The sequence below is a fragment of the Salarias fasciatus genome (assembly GCF_902148845.1).
Source record: "Salarias fasciatus chromosome 7 unlocalized genomic scaffold, fSalaFa1.1 super_scaffold_4, whole genome shotgun sequence".
NCBI lineage: Eukaryota > Metazoa > Chordata > Actinopteri > Blenniiformes > Blenniidae > Salarias > Salarias fasciatus.
In genome coordinates this window covers 21,683,520-21,702,253 of record NW_021941229.1, presented here as the reverse complement: position 1 = coordinate 21,702,253, position 18,734 = coordinate 21,683,520, and the positions used below count along the sequence as shown (strand labels likewise).

The window sequence follows — 18,734 nt, the reverse complement described above, 5'->3', positions numbered from 1 at the left end:
CCAAGACTCACAGGAGGGCCAGGAAGTCCAGGTTGACCAGATTCTCCCTTTGGTCCAGTTTGACCCTAAATCCCAAAAATTAAACGATTAATTTAAAGAAATGACATTATAGGCGTCGTGAGAGAAGCTCGGCGTTTCTGACGGAGCAGGGCTTTGAGGAAGTGACTCACCGATGATCCTTTAGCTCCTTTGGGACCAGGAGGACCCTAAAGACACAAAGACGGATCAATAGTGGCGTTAAACACGTTACGCTCTGCTCACTGAGCAGCAGGACGAGCACCGGCTTACCGGTGATCCTGGAGGGCCGAGGGGACCGATCGGACCCGAAGGACCAGCGATGCCCTAAAAGAAACAACAAAACCGATCCGTAACTGTTCTGTGGCACCAGAGGAAGCACAGCCGACTCAGATTTTACTCGGTTTCAGTTCACTTACATTGTCTCCTTTGGGACCAGCAGCTCCAGAAGGACCAGGAAGACCTCGGTCACCCTTCTCTCCCTGTTCACCCGGAGGTCCGATGAGACCGATGAGACCCGGGTGGCCCTGAAGAGACACGAAGACATTCAGATAAAGCCATTAAAATGCTCTTCTGCCTGAAAACAACAGCTTCTAAAGGTGAGGGTGATCATTTGAGCGTCAAAACTAAACAACAAACTTCATCTTTCATCAAACGTAACAAAGTATTTACACTGGACAGTACATTTTCGGGTATCTGTATTTATTCTGAACTGATCTGTGTCACTGAAAATGACGAATCTGCCGTGTGTCAGTCACAGATATATGTGTGTGTGATTCTCTGGATATATGTGCATGCATGTGACACACGACCACTAAAAACAGAGTATTCATGCAATTAAAAATAGACTTTTTAAATTCATTCGAGTCCGTTTCAGAACCTGCGCCAACTGTGTCCATCAAAGACCCCGGAGCGACTCACCTTTTCTCCTTTGACACCAGAGTCTCCTTTCAAGCCGGGCAGCCCAGGAGGACCCTGTCAGAGAAAACAAGTCATTCAGATGAGCTTCACGCGACACCAGAGGCTCCTTTTCACAAAGGTCAGGAGTCGGTTCAACTCACCATTGGTCCAGGGGGTCCGTCTGGGCCCGGGGAGCCTGGCAACCCTTGCTCTCCCTGCAAAGAAACACCGATTATCCTCCGTGTTTGATTTCCTCCTTCGGGGTTCGAACCGAGCAGCTTTCTATAAATATCATGTATCCTCTATGCAGCTGTAAACAAAAGCAGCTGTAACAACACTGCATGAGGAAAAACCTGACTATTAGGGTCGCAGAAATTCCGGGAATTTTGAATTAACGGGAATTAATGGGAACATGTGGGAATAAACGGGAATAAATAAGAAATTTACCAAACTGAATGTTGGCCCTTAACAGGGAACTTAAATATTGTTGTAAGTACACTCCTCAATCGCATGCACACAGCAGGGCTATTGAGGCCACGCCCCCAACATGCACTGTGCATTCCTCCATCACATGCACAGGTGGTTTCTTGCAGCCTGGAGGCCACAACACTATTGAAGCCACACATTTGAGCCTGTGGACTATATGAAGTCAAGTAAGTTGTGATAATGTCATGGGGTAAATATATTTACCCAAGCCCTGTTAACTTGCAAATATTAAATAAAAATGTATTAATACATTTGCAGTAGCTAACTAGCTGGTAAGTTAGATGCTAAATGAAAGCTCGTTTTCATTTCATTGACCATTTAAGAGGTCAGCTAATTACTGTGGTTTTGGTTTGTTCATTAAAATAATTGTTCGTATAAGAATAAAAACTAAAGTTCTGCTGAAATAAATCAGTTGAAATGTCATGTTTTTGTATTATTTTGCATGGATGTCTGCTTATGACAAAAAATATTTACATTTATGTTTGGATATGAGACATTTTGTTTAAATTACCCCCAATTTCCAGTTAATTCCTATAAATTCCCAATAATTCCTGTAATTCCCATGGAAAGTTTTTCATTTGGAATATTTCCAAAATTTCCCAGCTTAACTTCCCATGGAAAGTTTCTGGAAATCTTCCGGGAAATTTACCGGACATTTTCCTCCCCTTTGCAACCCTACTGACCATTAACCTGAACTGGAGCCGTATCTGATCCTTCACGACGGCTCCAGCGGCACAGATCCACTTTGTTTCTCGTTTCAAACCGGATCTGAACCACTTTCGTATTTGGTCTTGAGTCGTGTAAATATTTTGAACATCAGGCCTGTGGGCTCGTCTCACTGGAGTTTAACGGCGCGGACTGCGGCGATGCCACTCACAACTGCACCGGGGATTCCTCGGAGTCCCTCAGAACCGGGCTTGCCGGGTGATCCTTGCGGGCCGACGGGGCCGGTCTTTCCTTGGGGGCCTTCCAGACCGGGCTCTCCCTTTGACAGACGGGATTCACACACAGAGCGTCAGGCGGCGGCTCGTCTGAACGCCGGCGGAGCGAGCCGCCGCTTCCTCGCCGTTTATTACCTTGGCTCCCTTCTCTCCCTGCCGTCCCTCGGGTCCTGCGGGTCCCGGAGGCCCCTGGTTTGAAACAAGACGAAGGAAACTCACGCTGCGGAACATTTTATCCGACCTTCAGCGGAAGAAAACACAACAGGACGGAACTCACTCTCTTCCCCGGTGGTCCAGCGGGACCGGACTCTCCGGTGGGTCCGGGTGAGCCCTGGGGAAACATGTCAGAGTGTGAGTGACGCTGAGATTCGACCGAGAGCGGCGAGGAGGAGGGGGAAGACGGGCACTCACAGCCTGACCGGCCTCTCCGTCGTCTCCCTTGTCGCCGGGCGGGCCGTCTAATCCCTGAAATCAAACCGTGTCCGTTAGGAAGCGTCAAATCACACACACACACACACACACACACACACTCGATTGGCAATACGTACAGCAGGACCGGGCTCTCCAGGGGGACCGGGGTCACCGGGGAAACCACTTGGACCCTAAAGAAAAAAAAAAAAAAACATCATATTAAGTTTTGATCAGTTTGACCCCTGAGGGGCCCCAGGGGGATTTCCTGAAGGACGTACAGGGCTGCCTTTGGGACCGTCATCTCCAGGAGGGCCTTTAGGGCCGGGGGGTCCTGCAGCACCGGCCGGACCGGCCTCTCCCTTCTCTCCCCGCTCTCCTCTCGGCCCCTAGAATGAAAAGAAAAGCTGAATTTCTGACCTACAGAAGGTTCGAGTTTGTTACGAGAAGAGAATTAAAAACTTAAATTTAGCTAATGTAGATGATTTTGTCTTTTATATGGCTGCTTTTAAGTGTTTATATTGTTATATAACGGCTGTAGCTGCATCATAAGTGCAACAAAATATGAAAACTATGCCTTCATCAACTTCATATTTCAATGGAAATCCTCATTACCAGCTTCCACGTGTCATCTTTCTAATATGGGTCTCAAAAAAATTGACTCTCAAAAGCAAATCCTTCACAAATGGAGTAAGATTCAAGCTGCAGAGTCGAAGTTAAGAGCCGGGACTGTCCGAAGGCCTCGACGCGCCTGTGTGTTTTCATATCCTGTGTAAAACATGCACGGGAGGCTGTAGCACTGCCTGAGTGTGTGTGAACGTCTCTGGCCTTATCACACACTGGCAGCCCGTCACTCTGGCTTCACTCAGACACTTCCCTGAGTTGGATAAATGGGTGTAGGAGACGGATGAATCTGGTACTTTTCGTGTCATTTCCCTGTTTGTTTTCAAGACTTTCTTTCATTTTGCATATTTCAACCGTCTCTTTGATATGCTTGAAAACTTTAGATGAACCAATATAGAGAATTTCACGTTTGACGACACTCACTGGTGGGCCGACTTCTCCCTGAAGACCAGGCTCTCCCGACTCACCAGCATCTCCCTGAAAAACAGAAACAGGAAACAATGGCGGGTTGTATCAGAGACAAACACACCTCTACGTTATCGGCGGGTGTGATTTGTTTATCCAACGCGCTTCTTGAAAATCCCATCCGTCACGCCGCCTCTCGCCGTCCCCGGCGCCCTTGTCGCCCGAGCGGGAACGGAGGAGAGATGACACAAGAGATTTCAATCCATCATGCGCCGGCGGATTGGGTGGCTGGAGCAGGAAGGGCGCTGACCCGACGCTTCTCCCCGGACCCTGCCCATATATCTTGTCCCGCTCCCCTCGCCGTATTGGACCGTTGCCCTGTTGACTCACCTGCCGTTACTCAATGTCACATAAACTCCCTGCCCTGTCCCGCCGGCCGGGGTTCACTGCAGACGCCGGGCGCCACACCTGCTTTGCAGAACATTGTCATGTTTTCGGGAGTGTTTTGGTTTTGAGGACAATGGGCGAAACTCGTCCTCCTCGCACGAGCAACAACATCTCCATTATGAAGATGAATCCGTACAGTAAATCAGCGGCTGGCTGAAGTCCAAAAGCTTCTATTGTTGCTGCTGTCGAGAAATCCACTCTGCGCCTGTTAAAAAAGCGAGACTGATCCGTGAACCGCTCCCCGTTCAGGCCTTCCCTCTCTCTCCCTCTCCCTCTCTCTCTCTCCTGAACACAACCTGCTGACATCCACCCGAAGACAAATCTGCTGAGAAGAGGACGAGCGAGAGCGTGAAAGACAGCTGCTCATCACAAATATCGAAGAGATGCGTTCACAGCAAAAAAAACCCCCAAAAGGCGCGGGCTCTGCGGCGTGCCAGCTCCCCGCGCCGGCTAATAAAAACGCCAGTTCAGCTGAAGCGCGATTCGCCCGACGAGTGTTGTGTTTGTTCGCACGGCGAGGAGGAGGACGGGCCGTCCTCAGGGAGATTCCAGCAGAGCAAAAGGTGACGCTATCGACTGAACCAGATAAAACAAATCGCACCATCACAGCGGAACCGGAGCGGAGGAAAAGTGCGCAGCGCTGCGAACGCTGCCAGAGCACGCCGCCATTCTGTAATGAAATGGCTGCAACAAATAAGAGTCCCGGACCGTTTTACGAGCGCCGTCTTTAATAATGCATCCATCTTCTTAGAATTGCAGTATGATGCCTGCTTTGACTATTTATTTATTCTCCCTCTAACCGGCAGCGTCGCTCAGGGACGACAGCGCGTCCATTAGATTTGGCGTGCATCTGTCCGTCTGCGGTCGGAAAAAAAAAAAGTGATCAAGCCCCATTTAAAAGGGCCTCATATGAATAAAGATTTGAAATATTAATGCCTGCAAAAGCCTTGTAAAGAGGTATCATTCAGATAAACGGACGGGTGACACTGGATCCGTCTGTCGCTTTCGAGAGGCTCACCTTCTCTCCAACCGCTCCAGGGTTTCCAATACCACCAGGAGGTCCCTGAGGGCCATCGGCTCCTGGGGGACCAGACGGACCTCTGGGGCCCGGAGGACCAGGGGGACCCTGCGAGAAAGATGAGCAAAATTGAAATTTTTTCCCCAGAATGTTTCCTCTACAATGTGAGAAGCAAAGTGTTGGGATTTCAACTCACCATCTGACCCACGTCTCCAGTTTCACCTTTCTCACCAGGCGGACCGGGTAAGCCCTGCGGAGGGTTTGCAGAGTTTAAGCCGCGTCGCTCACGAGTGGAAAACGTCTTTTCACTGTTTCAGTTATTCACTGTCATCCACACCTGCAGCCCGACCGGGCCTGGAGGTCCGGGGAATCCTCTGGATCCTTCGTCTCCCTTCTGACCAAACATCCCCTGCTGGCCTCTGGGACCGGGCTCCCCATCTGCACCCTGCACACACAGACCAATAGGACTCTTTATGATATCAGGGACGACCATGCAAGCAGATCGAGGTATAAAATATATGGAAATTAAGTATTTTTCACTCTACACTTCAAAACTTAAAAGTTAGCATGAAGCTGCACCACTGTACAATAAATCTGCTTCATAATGGTGTGAAACTGAGCAGAATCACGCTTATTTTAATGCTTCTCGTTAAAAAAACATCTCAAAATGGGATTCAGCTGCCCATAAAGACTGTCTGCACACTATTGAGTGTCATCTTCATTCAATGCAATGTGTAATTCACAAAAAGAGTCGACTAAATAGGATGCATTAGACGTATATGGGTTTTTTTTTCAGAACAGAAGCATCAATACGGTGCACTAAGTAGGACTAGGGGATGCTTTGCAAACATGTTTCTTTTGCTATAAGCAAGAAAATATTCTAATATCTCCTTATATCTTCAACTGTTACGTTAGAAAACACCGTGAAGAGACTGAAAAGTTCCTGAAGACGCTCGCTTTCCCATTGAAAGGTGAAGCTGGGAAGGCGTTGCCTCTCGTATCAGTATATCTGAACTTCTTGGCGTCGTTAATCATCATCCTGCAGCCTTCCTCTCGCTCTCTTGTGTTTTCTTTCAGCTCCTCCACTCATACAAACAGACACAGCAGAGCGGAGCGGTAAAGATAAGTCGTCTGATCAGCGGCTTGTTACCGTCTGTAAATGCATACAGAGCTCTGCGAGTGGAAGAGCCAATCCTTTAGCAACACGAGTTCAACGGGCATGAAATTTGAATAAATGACATCTTCACTCGCTGTGTCGACAATCTCTCACACACACACACACACACACACACACACACACACACACACACCGCCGCTGTGTTTCTGCACAGCCGGAGTACCTCTGCTAATACCCGGGCTGGGAATCCACATCGGCAGCAGTGGAAAGAATACAGATGAGAAAGGAGGAGGAGTCAGCGCACTTTCCCTTTCTAGTGCTTGTTAAAATATGGATTTGAAAAGAATCTCAAATTAATAATTGAAAATGGCAGATAAAGGCAGTGTCATTAAGAGTGGTGGCTCGAATCGATGGGAAATAAAAAGAGGCACTTACAGCTGGACCAGGAGCTCCAACAGGACCTTGAGGGCCGGTAGGACCAGGCGGACCCTGCAGAGAAGAGGAGATAAAGTCAAGAGAAGCAGTAAAAGAAACATAGACGAATACAGAGCTGTTCAGATGTTTTTTTTTTTTCTTTTTAAATGTATTATAAGTGTAAAAAAAAAGGACTTACATGCTCTCCTTTGTCGCCTTTGCTTCCTTTCTGACCGGGCTCTCCGATCTCTCCCTGTGAAACAACACCGACACAGTTTGCATTAAAAACAGGAGGCAGTAAGAAAGGTATGATATTTAGCTGGTGAGATATTATCAAACCTTCTCCGTCACACAGATGATGACATCTCAACCCCATTTTTTCTTTTTCTTTTTTTTTTTCGAAGACATGGTTTAGTTCTGCTGTAAATATTTCAATTCCATCTCTCCTGCTCCGAAAAATGTTGACAGATACACTTATGAATATCTGAAACGGGGCTTATCGTGACGGCTGAGTCACTGAGCAACACCAGGGCGGATAATTACTCCCATCTGAACCTGTTTGCATAAGATTATACAGAAAGAACAATTTTTGCACCGAATCTCTCGAAGCCTCCACATGCAGTGGGTGTTTGGAGAACTAATGCTAACTACCAAGAGCCAAGAGCAATTACTTATGGGTACCAGTCAGACAATGCGCTTTGTGCAGGCTGCACTCGTGTCTTAAATAAAGGCCCTGGGGTTGCCTGCTCCCCGCAGACAGGACTTATAATGAAAAAGTGTGTGAATGTGTGTAAACATTAGCTTGCAAGATCCTGTTTTATCTTGCGTGGCGAGTAGCCGCTCTCTTCTCTGTGTCCGTCGAAGCCACAGGGACCGTCGTAAGGCCGGTTAAGAACTGAGGCGTTCTTCAAAAAGGATGAGAGATTATCCTCCGAGTATCTCTCCAGCCGATCTGTTTTTTCGGGGGAGACGTGGAGCTGCTGTTGCTCGTGAATACTAAAGGGTCACTTTCGCACATTCTGTCACTGCCAGAGAAAATTCTCCCTCTCGTCGGTCTGTTTGCGCAGAAAGCAGCACAAAGCAGCAAAACAAGGCCAGTTCGCCTTTTTAAAGATTCACTAATCAATGCAAACTCTGTCAGACAAATTCCCCTCAGAGCTTTTTAAGGTCGGAGAGAAACAGACGGGAGAATCTCTGGTTGAGATCTCGTCTATAAAGTTGTGCCAGGTGATAAATCTGCATGTAGTGCAGCTTTTACCTTATCTCCATCCTCTCCGGGTGGTCCAGGAGGTCCTCCAGGTCCAGGCAGACCGACGGGTCCCTGAATACCATCTCTTCCCGCTGGGCCTTGAGGTCCTTTCTCACCCTAAAATGATTTTTTTTTTTTTTTTTTAATCAGAAAAATCTGCATCGTATTCAAAATTTCCTCCTAAGTTCAAGCACGTGGCTTTTTCTTACCGGTCCACCTTTCTCTCCAGCTGGGCCCGGAGGTCCCTGAGGGCCGGAACGTCCAGGAGGACCCGTAGGTCCGGCGGGGCCAGCAGGTCCACGTTCACCAGGAGAACCCTGCAGTCACCAGATCGATGGGAAGTGATCACAGTCTTACTCTGAAAACTGGGTCACGACATCAAACACATCTTGTGGATCAAACAGGTCAGACCTGCCTCACGTAATCAGCAAACTGTGCATGTCGCTACGTTATATAAGAGCCTTTATCAAGTGAGAATAGGAGCTGTGGTATCCACACAGAGCAGAAAGTGGTGGAAGTGACAGACTGCGGACGTGAAAGTGGTGAATCGTACTCACAGCGGGGCCAGGTGGGCCGTGAGGACCCTCGTTCCCTTTCAGACCGTGAGCCCCCTGCGGAACAGAATAAAACGGAGAGGCTTCAGAAAACAAACACATCCGCCGGGGAGGCACACATCCCGCCTCGCGCTGGACTCGCTCGCCTCAAACAGGCTCAGCGTGAGACGGAAAGCCTCCCGTCGGCTCCGGAGCGGCGGCTGAGAGCACCGCCGCTCGCCGCAGCGGCTGCAAACATCTCTCACATCGCACGGGGGTTTGTGCGTTTCTGCGTAATGTTTCTGAATGGGAAAGCTTTTGCTTCTGTCTCTAGGATTAATTTCTTTCTCACAAATGTGCAGTGAGAAAATGTGCCGAGATACTGAAACATTACATAATGACCAAACTGTGAGAGACGCCGCGTTTTGTCAGGACTCACTGAAGGAAAGCCACTCACCACAGGGCCGGGCAGGCCTCGCTCTCCGGGGAAACCTCTGGGACCGGGAGGACCGTCCTTCCCTGCAGGGCCCGCGGGGCCGGGGTCGCCCTGCGGGAGACAGAACACACTCGTTTACCCCTGCGGATCGCTGCAGGTCAGGGAGCCGGGGGGGGGAAAACCTGCCCTGCAACGCTCCTCCATCACATCCCGATAAAGAACAACAACACAAACTCCAACTGCCAAATGAAAAAGTATAAGATTTCTAATTCAGGCAGCGCCCATTTCCAACTTCCTCACATCTTCATTTATGTTTTTTTCATATTTTATTTACATTTATTTTGTTGCTTATATTTACTTTTGTGAAGACATGCCTGTAGGAATCATGTTTTTCTAAACTGTGAGTCTTTTCTTGACATAAACCTGAACAGGTACATTTATTTTCCAGATTGCATTTTTCCAGGTTTAATATTTGTTGTGCATTCAAATTATGGAAAAACCTCGGATCGCTGGTTTTCATGCTATAATTTCACTGCTCTGGCTTGTAAAAGGTGTTTGTACTGAATGTGATGAACACGTCCGTCCAGCTGGAAGAGGAAATAGGCAGTGTTAATATGATGGGAATTTTTTTTTTTTTTTTTTTCATTTTCTTTGTACCTTGGCGCCTTCTTTTCCTGCAGCTCCGGGTAGACCCTGCTCGCCAGGTGGGCCTGGGGGTCCGGGGTGACCGCGCTCTCCGATCTGTCCGGTCTCACCTGTTGGTCCCTACAAAAAAAAAAACAAAAAAAACAAGAGGAAGACAAATTAACGGCAAAGAAATAACCACGAAAAGAAGAGAGGTGGAAGAACCAGGCTGCAGAGGCGGTGTGAAGCAGCAGAGAACACTGCGAGCAGAAGCAGCCATTTCAATAAAAACAAAAAAAACACACTGTTACGATTCTCTCCGTCTCGTGGCGAGGGGAGCATTTGCTGTGTGGGAGGCCTACTAGTCATTAAAGCCTCATACGGCTCCGTTATCATGAACGTTCTCAGCTGGCATTAGCGGCGAGGCTGGGAGGAAAAGTCTGTTAAACGTTCATGCATAATGGATGGCGAGCCAGCCGCTAATATGAAAGAGGATAAACAACACTTACCATAAAGGTACGGCTCTCCAGATATAGGTAAGTGAATACGTCGGGTTTTGTTGGAATAACAAAGCGCTAAGAAAAATGTCCTTAATGATGATTGTTTGGTTTTCCTGTTGCCTTGTGCGCAGACTGTTCTTTTTGCCGAGCGTCTTTACTTCAGTAAAGCGTTTCACAAGCGGTGTAGGTCGAGCACAATGAGCACCAAGTATTCATCCTCTTTACTGGAGGTAAAAAGAAATACTGATTCTGAGAAGGACCAAAATGTGATTTTTGAGGTGTTTTTTACATTTTTGAGTGGCCCATGCATGTAAATCCACACCTGCACATAATGAGCATTGCTCTGATAAAAGATGCCAAATCATCATGACTCCACTTGATTACTTTGTAGATGCAAAATTATTTACGGAACAAGGATTTGGTCCTTTCACTGTAACTCTGAATAAAGATTAACAAACAAGAAAGGAGCCAGCTTGAAGAAAATAAAGAGTAGAAAGTTTAGATTCAAGGAGTAGAAGTGAAAAGCACAGCTACTCGTGATCAGCGGCTATCTCACCTGAGGTCCGACCACACCAGGAGGACCAGGGGGGCCAGTCTTGCCTTGGAATCCCTGCGGAGAAAAGAACATTTTCCATTAAAACGACTTGAAGACGACGACAGGAAGTGTTTAAAACACCCGAAGCAGAGCCCTTACAGTCTCTCCTCTCTGCCCAGGATGTCCGGGCAGTCCGTCCTTCCCTGCAGGCCCCTAAGAGATTTGTACAAAAAAGACGCTTTATTGTTGCAAAAAGACAAAACGAAACCGACATCACAGGGTTTTAAAGACAACGCCGCACTCACAGGAGGCCCCTTCGGTCCAGGGAAACCGGTGGGTCCCTGAGGTCCTGGCAAACCCTAGAAAATAACGACGTCATGAGAAACAGTCGAGTGTCTGGAGATCTCCTCACATCAGGAATAAAACCAGTCCTGCAGGCACCTACCCTCTCACCAGGGGGTCCCGGTGGGCCGTCGTTTCCTGAGTTGCCCTGAAGAGACCGAGACGAACAGAACAGTGAGCGTTTCCGTGTGCACGTCAACCACCGATAATGAGGATTCAGCAAAACGTCTGACAGACCTTTGGTCCAGCTTTTCCTGTCGGTCCTCTCGGTCCTCGCTCTCCTCGAGGTCCCTGGACGGAAGAGGAGATGATTAAAATCACAGAGAGGAATCCTGGGAGACTCACGGCCCGGACGCGCTCGGCTTAATTATTCGTATTTTCCCTCGAGCCAGCTCAGGTGGAACCGACACTCGTGCTCAGGTGCCAAGCGAGCCATCTGCGTCCGGGCAGGAGTCTGCTGAGTAAGACTCACCGTGGGGCCTCGCTGGCCGCGTGGGCCCGGCTTCCCCGCCGTTCCCTGCAGACAGAAAGAACACACACAACCATCAAAGGGATGGAATCATTAACAGGCTGCATCCTACTGGAAGGATTAATCTGATGCCGGCAGACGGAAACATTTGCAAGAAGATATCAACATAATTTGGCTTTTTTATTAAAGATTTTTTTTTCACTGCAGAAATACTGATATCTCTCTTATGAAATCTACAAAATTCCGACTTCAGGACTTCTGCAGCACGGACGTCCAATCGCAACGAGATTCACACATTTGTAAAATGAGCTTCACAACAAACAGAAACACTCAGTAACACTGAGGAACTGCCAGGTATTCCGAGTAGAAGTTATCAGTGAAAACCAGCGCTGACTTATTCAACGTTTTCAAACGGACTCCACAGCCACAAAATCAAACTAAACCCCAGTGTCCTCATCATAAAAACTTTTAGATGCTGTGAGATGATATTTATCATTAACTCAAAGCAACACGTTCCTGAAATTAGCATTAATATTTGACTTGCTGTGACCAGGAAAATGCACATTACAACTGCGCTACAGCACAAGAGCAATTCCAGCAGCTCGATACAAATCTAACGAGAAGAAAAATCACGGCTCCGCTTCGCTCTTAAGTTTGAAACGACGGCTGTGAAACTGCGGTAATAACAGTGTCATCCTTTTCACTCTGAGAGCTCGGTCTCATAAACTTCACAAATGTTTTGGGGAAGATGAAAAGCTTTATGTGCCTTGCTCCACTCACGCTGACAAACCATTACTCTTCCAGCCAAGCTAATGGTCCATTCCTTAAACAAAGAAGATGAAGCATTGCTCGAGCGCCACGGCGTGATAAACAAAGCTTTCGGAAGCTCCGAAATGTGTTGTGTAAAGTGCTAATGAAGAGGGAACGGAGTCGTCTCCTTGTCCTTGGTGGGAATCTTTCTTTTCGGGCCACACAGCCTCCTCTATGTTGATAAATCCGGAGCTGGGACAGGAGCCCGCGTCTGGCGGCGTCCGCCGAGACGAGACAAATAGCACCGACGTACCCGAGTTCCCTTCTCTCCGTTGGCACCAGGGAAGCCTTGGAAACCCTGAGATCCCTGTGAGTGAAGAAGAAAGGTAATGAATCGTTTGCCAGACAAACTTTAAAAAGATGCGTCCGTTTTTTTTCCCCGACCCCTCCTCATTAAATGCAACAGGAGACGGCGTGCGCACAAATAACAGCGGCGGTGTTATTGCTGAAGCCCGACACCAGATAGCATATTCAAATCCCCGCCGCTTTGATCAGGACGCTTCAAGCATGTCCATTTGTCAGACTGCGGCTTCGCCTCGGAGAGGCTAAAAAGGACGAGCCATCAAAAGATCAGAGACGGCGGCCCTCACATGCACACGCCAGCATTTCTCATTCTCTTTCAAACTCACACAAACACACGTTAGCGACAGTCTGGACGGCGACTCTTTCTCTCAATCTGAAATTCAAACCTATTTTTACCTAAATAATGATAATACTGTTTAGCGGTATGAGTGCACTTGCCTTTGGTCCTTGTCTTCCTGGGTATCCGGGCAGTCCAGGCACTCCGAGTTTACCCTGGAAGAGAGAAATAGTTCATTAGATTTATCGGCAGGGCAGCGCGGTGGTGTAGTGGTTAGCGTTTCGAGGCTTGAGGGCCTTTTTGTGGATTTTCTCTGTGCGTGCATGAGATTCCTCCCGAGATGGATAAAGCAATGTAGAAGATGGATGGATTTATTTACAAACGAGTAGTGGAACTGGATGCAGACTTTCAGCAGAGAATAGAAAAAAAAAAATAAAAAGTATTTTCTGGCAGAAAAACAAGTGCATAAACAATCACATTAAAACATTGAATGCACTGGAAGCCGTCATTTATTTATTAGCGGTGTCTTCTTGCTCCATGCTGCATGCAGACCTCGTCCTGCAGTTTATTAGATTGCTGCAATCATCTGAAGGCAGCAGGACACGGCGGCAGTCCACTGTGTTTTGCTTGATTAAATCATGTGCAAATGAGGCCGGGCTGCGACACCCGCTCGCCGTCCTCCAATCAGCCCACCTGCATTCGCTCGCCTGATTGCCTCAGCAGTGCATGTCCTCCAACTTTTCCCCACAGCTCAGAGCCGAATCAGTGCGACTGGCTCCGTCTGAAATCACCGGGTATTTACACCATACTGCACTGCATATACGGACCGATGCTCTACTCCAGCGCGTGGAGTGTGGAAGTGTCAGAAATATCACAATGTGAATGCAACATTGACATAACGCACCTCTTTACTGTTTAATTACCACCGCATCATCTGCGAATGCTTATTAGTGACGAATTAGAGTCAATAACTTTTTCTTGCTTACTATTGAATAAACCAGTGAATCCATGAGGGATTTTGAGAACGACCATCGTTTTTCTGTTCTTGAACCTCGGCCCCACTTGTTATCTCCTGAGTGTCTCGCCAGTATTTGACCCCCACAGTCTCCGGAGTCTGCCTCTGCTTACCCCTCACACTTTGCCTGCCTGTTGCTGTTGCCCTATCTGCCTACTCCCTGGTATTTGGCTTGCACCGTGCGGCTGTTGTTGGTTCACCTGCTGCCTGTAAATAAAGTTCACCCTCTGCCTTCTGCACGGCACATTTGGGTCGTCTCCTTGTGAACTCTTAACATTCACAATATGTCACATTCAGGTTGTAAATATAACAAAACCTTAACTTTACAGTCACAAGCTCCTGACTCTGACCTCCAGGCCACCAAAAAAACAGACGTACCAAACACCCCTTAACTCACCACACCCCTCAAATATCAATTTTGGGTTTATTCATACTTTCAGTCAGACTTCGTGCTTCTGCTGCACCTACATGCACCAAAATAACAGGACGGCTTCAGCATGCCCACACAAGCCGAGCAGGAATCTACTCATGAGATGAGCAGAGTATAGAGACTCTGCCGGTAAATTTAGAAGCTCTAACTTTTGCACAAAACAGGCAGATATACAGTATGCTATCCATCTATAATCGGCTGATTTGAGGTTTGCCGCTGCTCCAACAACACCTGGATCGAATACATGTCTCACCACGAAAGGTCTGAAAACAAAATCCTCATTACAAGTAGGTGTGTTGAAGCAGCGCAGCTCGAAAAAGAACATTGGTGTTTCTCTGCAGGATCAGATTTAAACGCCACAGATCTAAATACATACGATAAAAGTCATGTGTGAGGAGTTATAACTGGAATCCGTTTGCACAAAAACAACAAGTCTGACCAAATATGAATGTTACTCAAAGTAAATGAAGTAAAATCCAGATACTGACTAATATTTAACTGAACTGCGGAATATCCAGCCTAGTTTTAATATATTTTCACTTAAAGAATAAGAGAACAAAAGTTTTACTTCATTCAGCTTCTGTAATAAAGATAATTCCTGAAACTTTCTTAAAAGATCATCACGAGAAAGCTACACAAAATAAAATATTTTCTCATTTGGGAAAAGAGCTGAAAGCGACAGCAGACCCATCGCTCAGTTCCACATTAATGCTTTGTTGAATCCATTTATGCTCTCAGCGGTTCGGAGAGTGAACCAATGAAAAATTGGTTGCTCCGAACAGAACGATTGGAAAAGCTATTTTCCTTCTCAAACCCTGCTGTGTCATCACCCTCCATCAGACATGATACAAGAGGCAGAAAAAAAAATAGCTCGATTCGGTTTTATCTGTGACTGAGGAAATCAGAAATCTGGAAAAAAAAAAAAAGGAGCTCACCTTTTCACCGGAGGGGCCAAGAGGACCAGGATCTCCTGGGAGCCCTGAACGACCCTTCGGCCCCTCGGGGCCGTCTTCTCCTCTCGGTCCTGCTGCTCCCAGCTCTCCCTGGAAAATACACGAGGCAGAAAACACAGAGAGTTGAACGTACTGCACAGGTAAATACGCCTGTCTGACTGTGTCTGCATCGATTCTGACAAGACATCGTAGTGAATAGGTTTGGTCCTGCCAGAGCTCAGTCTAATAGTGTTCGAAAAAGAGGAAATACGGGTGGAAAAAGACAATCGGCTCGCTGAGAAACCAACTCCAGAGGATGTAAGTAATGCATGAAGACCACACTGAAAACAATGTGTGGCCTCAGTGAACACATTATCCACAGCTCCCCACAAATAAAGGATTCATACAAGTATTTATGATTGAAGACCTTCATCGTGAGCTGAACACTTTATTTCTATGTTGACGCCTTTGGAATCATTCTGGTTCAGTCTCATATTTTTGATGATTTTAAACTGATGATATAAGAAAAAAAACCGAAGAGGAAATAATTACAGCTGAATAAAATCATCAGATCTCAGTTTAAAGATGCATATTTCCACAGGTGGAAATGTAACTTTGTGTATTAGCATTACTGCCAGATACCATGATGATAACATCTGAACGATAATTTATCCCTCAACTCGATGAATGACATAATTCATTAATAAAGATTTGGACTGAACGTGAATGTGTGGGTGTAAACACCCTGCGGGACAGTTTTTTTTTTTTTTGCTGAACCTTGAAGGCATCTGCTCCCCGGTGACGTTTCCAGCGGCTCACGCTTTGCTGAGCGTGAGATGCGAGTGAGGTTCGTCTCAGAACAACAGGCATGATTGGCAGGAGATGCTCAGTCAGGACAGATGGGGGACGCGCTGGTGTAACGCCACTGTGAGCCGGGGCCGCTCATGTTCCCGTTCTGTCCTGACGCAACTAAGCTGCGGCTGCCTGAGGACACTGCTAAACACATCAAGTCACTTTTTGTGAGTAACGTGCAACAGGAGGCTCATTAGATCAAACGAAATTGTACCAACTTTGAGTCTTTAATGTGATAATCGTATATTTCCTGCTCCTCTGACTGACTGAACAGACCTCAAACCGCACAGTCACTGCCATGCAAAGACATATATTATCCACTAACAGGTGCAATTGGGAATTTACATAGCAGTTTATTCCCAATGGTTTTTGCAAGCTATATGTGAGTGTGTGTAATCACATGCTTTTTATATAACTGGCTCAGGTAATTTGTTCATGCGTGTCCTGCATGCACTTTCCAAAGAACTCATCACGCATTTATCAATTCCCACGACAGTGCTCTCAATTGCATCTTATATTGGTTTTAGACACCCTGTTAACACAAGCTCGTGCTAAGAACACTGCTCATTCCCGTCCCTTTAAAGTAGTTAGTGATTCTATTATTGCTCCTCTCTGTAAGTGTGCTCCTGTTCTGGCAGGACACGAATTAAATGACAGAGTACAAACTCATTCTGACAACCAGTCGCTGCTGCAGCGACCCGGTGGTGTGTGAAAGGTATCTAGTTAAAGCCTTGTGCAGAGTCGTAGCGCAACACACACACACACACACACACACACACACAATGCACACAATCAAGTACACATGAAACGGCATCAAGCAAACTGTACTTGACTCGCACTTTCAAGCTCATCAAAGAGAACACTTTAAATTGAGCACTCTCACAGACTCTCTGCTTTCCTTACACACACACACACACACACACACACACACACACACACACGCACACACACACGCACACACACACGCACACTTCTCATAGGCATGCTTCAAAATTAGTCATTTAGATTCTGGAGCATCTCCAGAGCGTAGGGCCTCCTCAAATCTTTGCTTTCATCGGGATCGGCTCCATCTCCAGAGAAAAACACGGCTGGAGCGCCGTCTTTCTCTCTGGGGCTTGGGGGGTTTGGGGGGGGGGCTTGAAAGTGCCATTGATTTTTCCTTCCGTTCTGCACTCAGCCAGGGACAGTCTGGTCAGGGATTGCAGGTTTGACGTTTGAAGTGCAGACAGGAGCGAGTTATGTTTTGCACTGGAGGCGGCATTTTTTTTCCTCCAACCTGACAGTGTAAATCCCTAATGCGCTTTGGAGAGGGAATCTGTTGCTGGGCGCACCTGTCAGCCTCACGTTTCTCCTCGTTAAGCTGCCGAGGTCCGGATTGACAGGGAAGTGGTGAAGTAGATGGAGAGAAAACCAATTGAAAGGTGCTCTCACACACACACACACACACACACACACACACACACACATGCGCGCACACCAGCAGCTGGCAATTGGAGCAACACCTTATGTTTGCTCATTACCCAGAATTCCACAGAGGTCATGCGGGCTTAAGCACTGAGGTTCTAACGTGACTCAAGTTTATGGTACTTTCACTAAGTGCAAGGAAAGGTCACGTCTAAAAGAAACAAAACCAAAAAGGAGCATTTAAACCTGCAGCAGTCAAAGGTAGAGGTTTTTAAAGTAGGGGGGGGCGTCTCCTTCAGGGGGTGCCTGAAAACTTCAGCAGTGAGTCACATAGTTTTAGAAATACACCAGCTTTTAATATCCACACTGAGAGATGGGATCAAATCTGAAGCGAATAAAACATAATTAGGAAAATCTGGAATTATTATAGACTAGATTAAATGACTAATAATGACTGTTTAAGACTGTAGGGATGGTAATGTCACTCAAACACTGAAACTCAGGAACCCAACATTGACCGTTTCTTTTTAAAGAAAGCTAAATATGGTCATAAAAAAGTGGTAGCGACTGAGACATCATATTGCACACTTCAATGCATGGAGATCTCATCAAAGTTCCTGCTTTTCCCAGCATGGCTTGCTCCCTGTGGATTTCATTAATGATTCATAACAGATGTAAAAAATTATATAAACTATTCATTGTAATATTAGACTTCAGCTCTATTTTTTTTAGTATTTACCATTATATTCTGTAGTATAGCTTCAAAGTTTCATATTGCATAACAATTATAATATGAATAAATTTTGAATAAAGAAAGGTTAAAATAACACATATTTCACAACTGCACATTGTGTCATGAAGACAAATGAAAGTGATAAAATGAGGCATCTATGAGATAAATATAGAGAGTCTCCTCTCCACTCAGAGTAAAACCATTCAATTAGCACACTTCAGCAGTGTGGCTGTAAAAGAAGCGATCGCATGTTGGTGGAAAAACAGAAACAAGCCTCACCCTGTCGCCCTTGATGCCCATGTCTCCCTTGAAGCCGGGGAAGCCGTCTTCTCCCTGGTGAGAAAACGAAGATGACAGAAGGATGATGGAGTCCTTCATAATACAGATGCTGAGGCCGTTTGTGGCGATGGGGAGGGGAGAGGCACTCGAAAACAAGCTCATATTCTGCTGCGACAGCAAATTACCGCCTTAATTGAGCTCATCATTAGCATAAAACCGCCATTCACCAGTAAACC

At 46.7% G+C, this 18,734-nt stretch overlaps 1 protein-coding gene across 2 annotated transcripts in view; it reads right to left on the bottom strand.

Moving 5' to 3' along the window:
* col5a1 (procollagen, type V, alpha 1) overlaps positions 1–18,734 on the bottom strand; it is a 73,954-nt gene that overhangs the window by 7,388 nt on the left and 47,832 nt on the right. For both annotated transcript variants that reach the window (XM_030084604.1, XM_030084605.1), the window contains exons 29-61: positions 18,499–18,552; positions 15,234–15,341; positions 13,015–13,068; positions 12,527–12,580; positions 11,467–11,511; positions 11,232–11,285; positions 11,098–11,142; positions 10,958–11,011; positions 10,812–10,865; positions 10,674–10,727; positions 9,651–9,758; positions 9,015–9,104; positions 8,582–8,635; positions 8,234–8,341; positions 8,034–8,141; positions 6,975–7,028; positions 6,797–6,850; positions 5,582–5,689; positions 5,441–5,494; positions 5,245–5,352; positions 3,798–3,851; positions 3,032–3,139; positions 2,891–2,944; positions 2,754–2,807; positions 2,620–2,673; positions 2,478–2,531; positions 2,279–2,386; positions 1,077–1,130; positions 937–990; positions 435–542; positions 289–342; positions 171–206; positions 12–65 (exon numbers count right to left, since the gene is read on the bottom strand). In XM_030084604.1, coding sequence (XP_029940464.1) covers positions 12–65; positions 171–206; positions 289–342; positions 435–542; positions 937–990; positions 1,077–1,130; positions 2,279–2,386; positions 2,478–2,531; positions 2,620–2,673; positions 2,754–2,807; positions 2,891–2,944; positions 3,032–3,139; positions 3,798–3,851; positions 5,245–5,352; positions 5,441–5,494; positions 5,582–5,689; positions 6,797–6,850; positions 6,975–7,028; positions 8,034–8,141; positions 8,234–8,341; positions 8,582–8,635; positions 9,015–9,104; positions 9,651–9,758; positions 10,674–10,727; positions 10,812–10,865; positions 10,958–11,011; positions 11,098–11,142; positions 11,232–11,285; positions 11,467–11,511; positions 12,527–12,580; positions 13,015–13,068; positions 15,234–15,341; positions 18,499–18,552 — 2,268 coding nt within the window. The remainder of the gene's footprint in view (positions 1–11; positions 66–170; positions 207–288; positions 343–434; positions 543–936; positions 991–1,076; positions 1,131–2,278; positions 2,387–2,477; positions 2,532–2,619; positions 2,674–2,753; positions 2,808–2,890; positions 2,945–3,031; positions 3,140–3,797; positions 3,852–5,244; positions 5,353–5,440; positions 5,495–5,581; positions 5,690–6,796; positions 6,851–6,974; positions 7,029–8,033; positions 8,142–8,233; positions 8,342–8,581; positions 8,636–9,014; positions 9,105–9,650; positions 9,759–10,673; positions 10,728–10,811; positions 10,866–10,957; positions 11,012–11,097; positions 11,143–11,231; positions 11,286–11,466; positions 11,512–12,526; positions 12,581–13,014; positions 13,069–15,233; positions 15,342–18,498; positions 18,553–18,734) is intronic.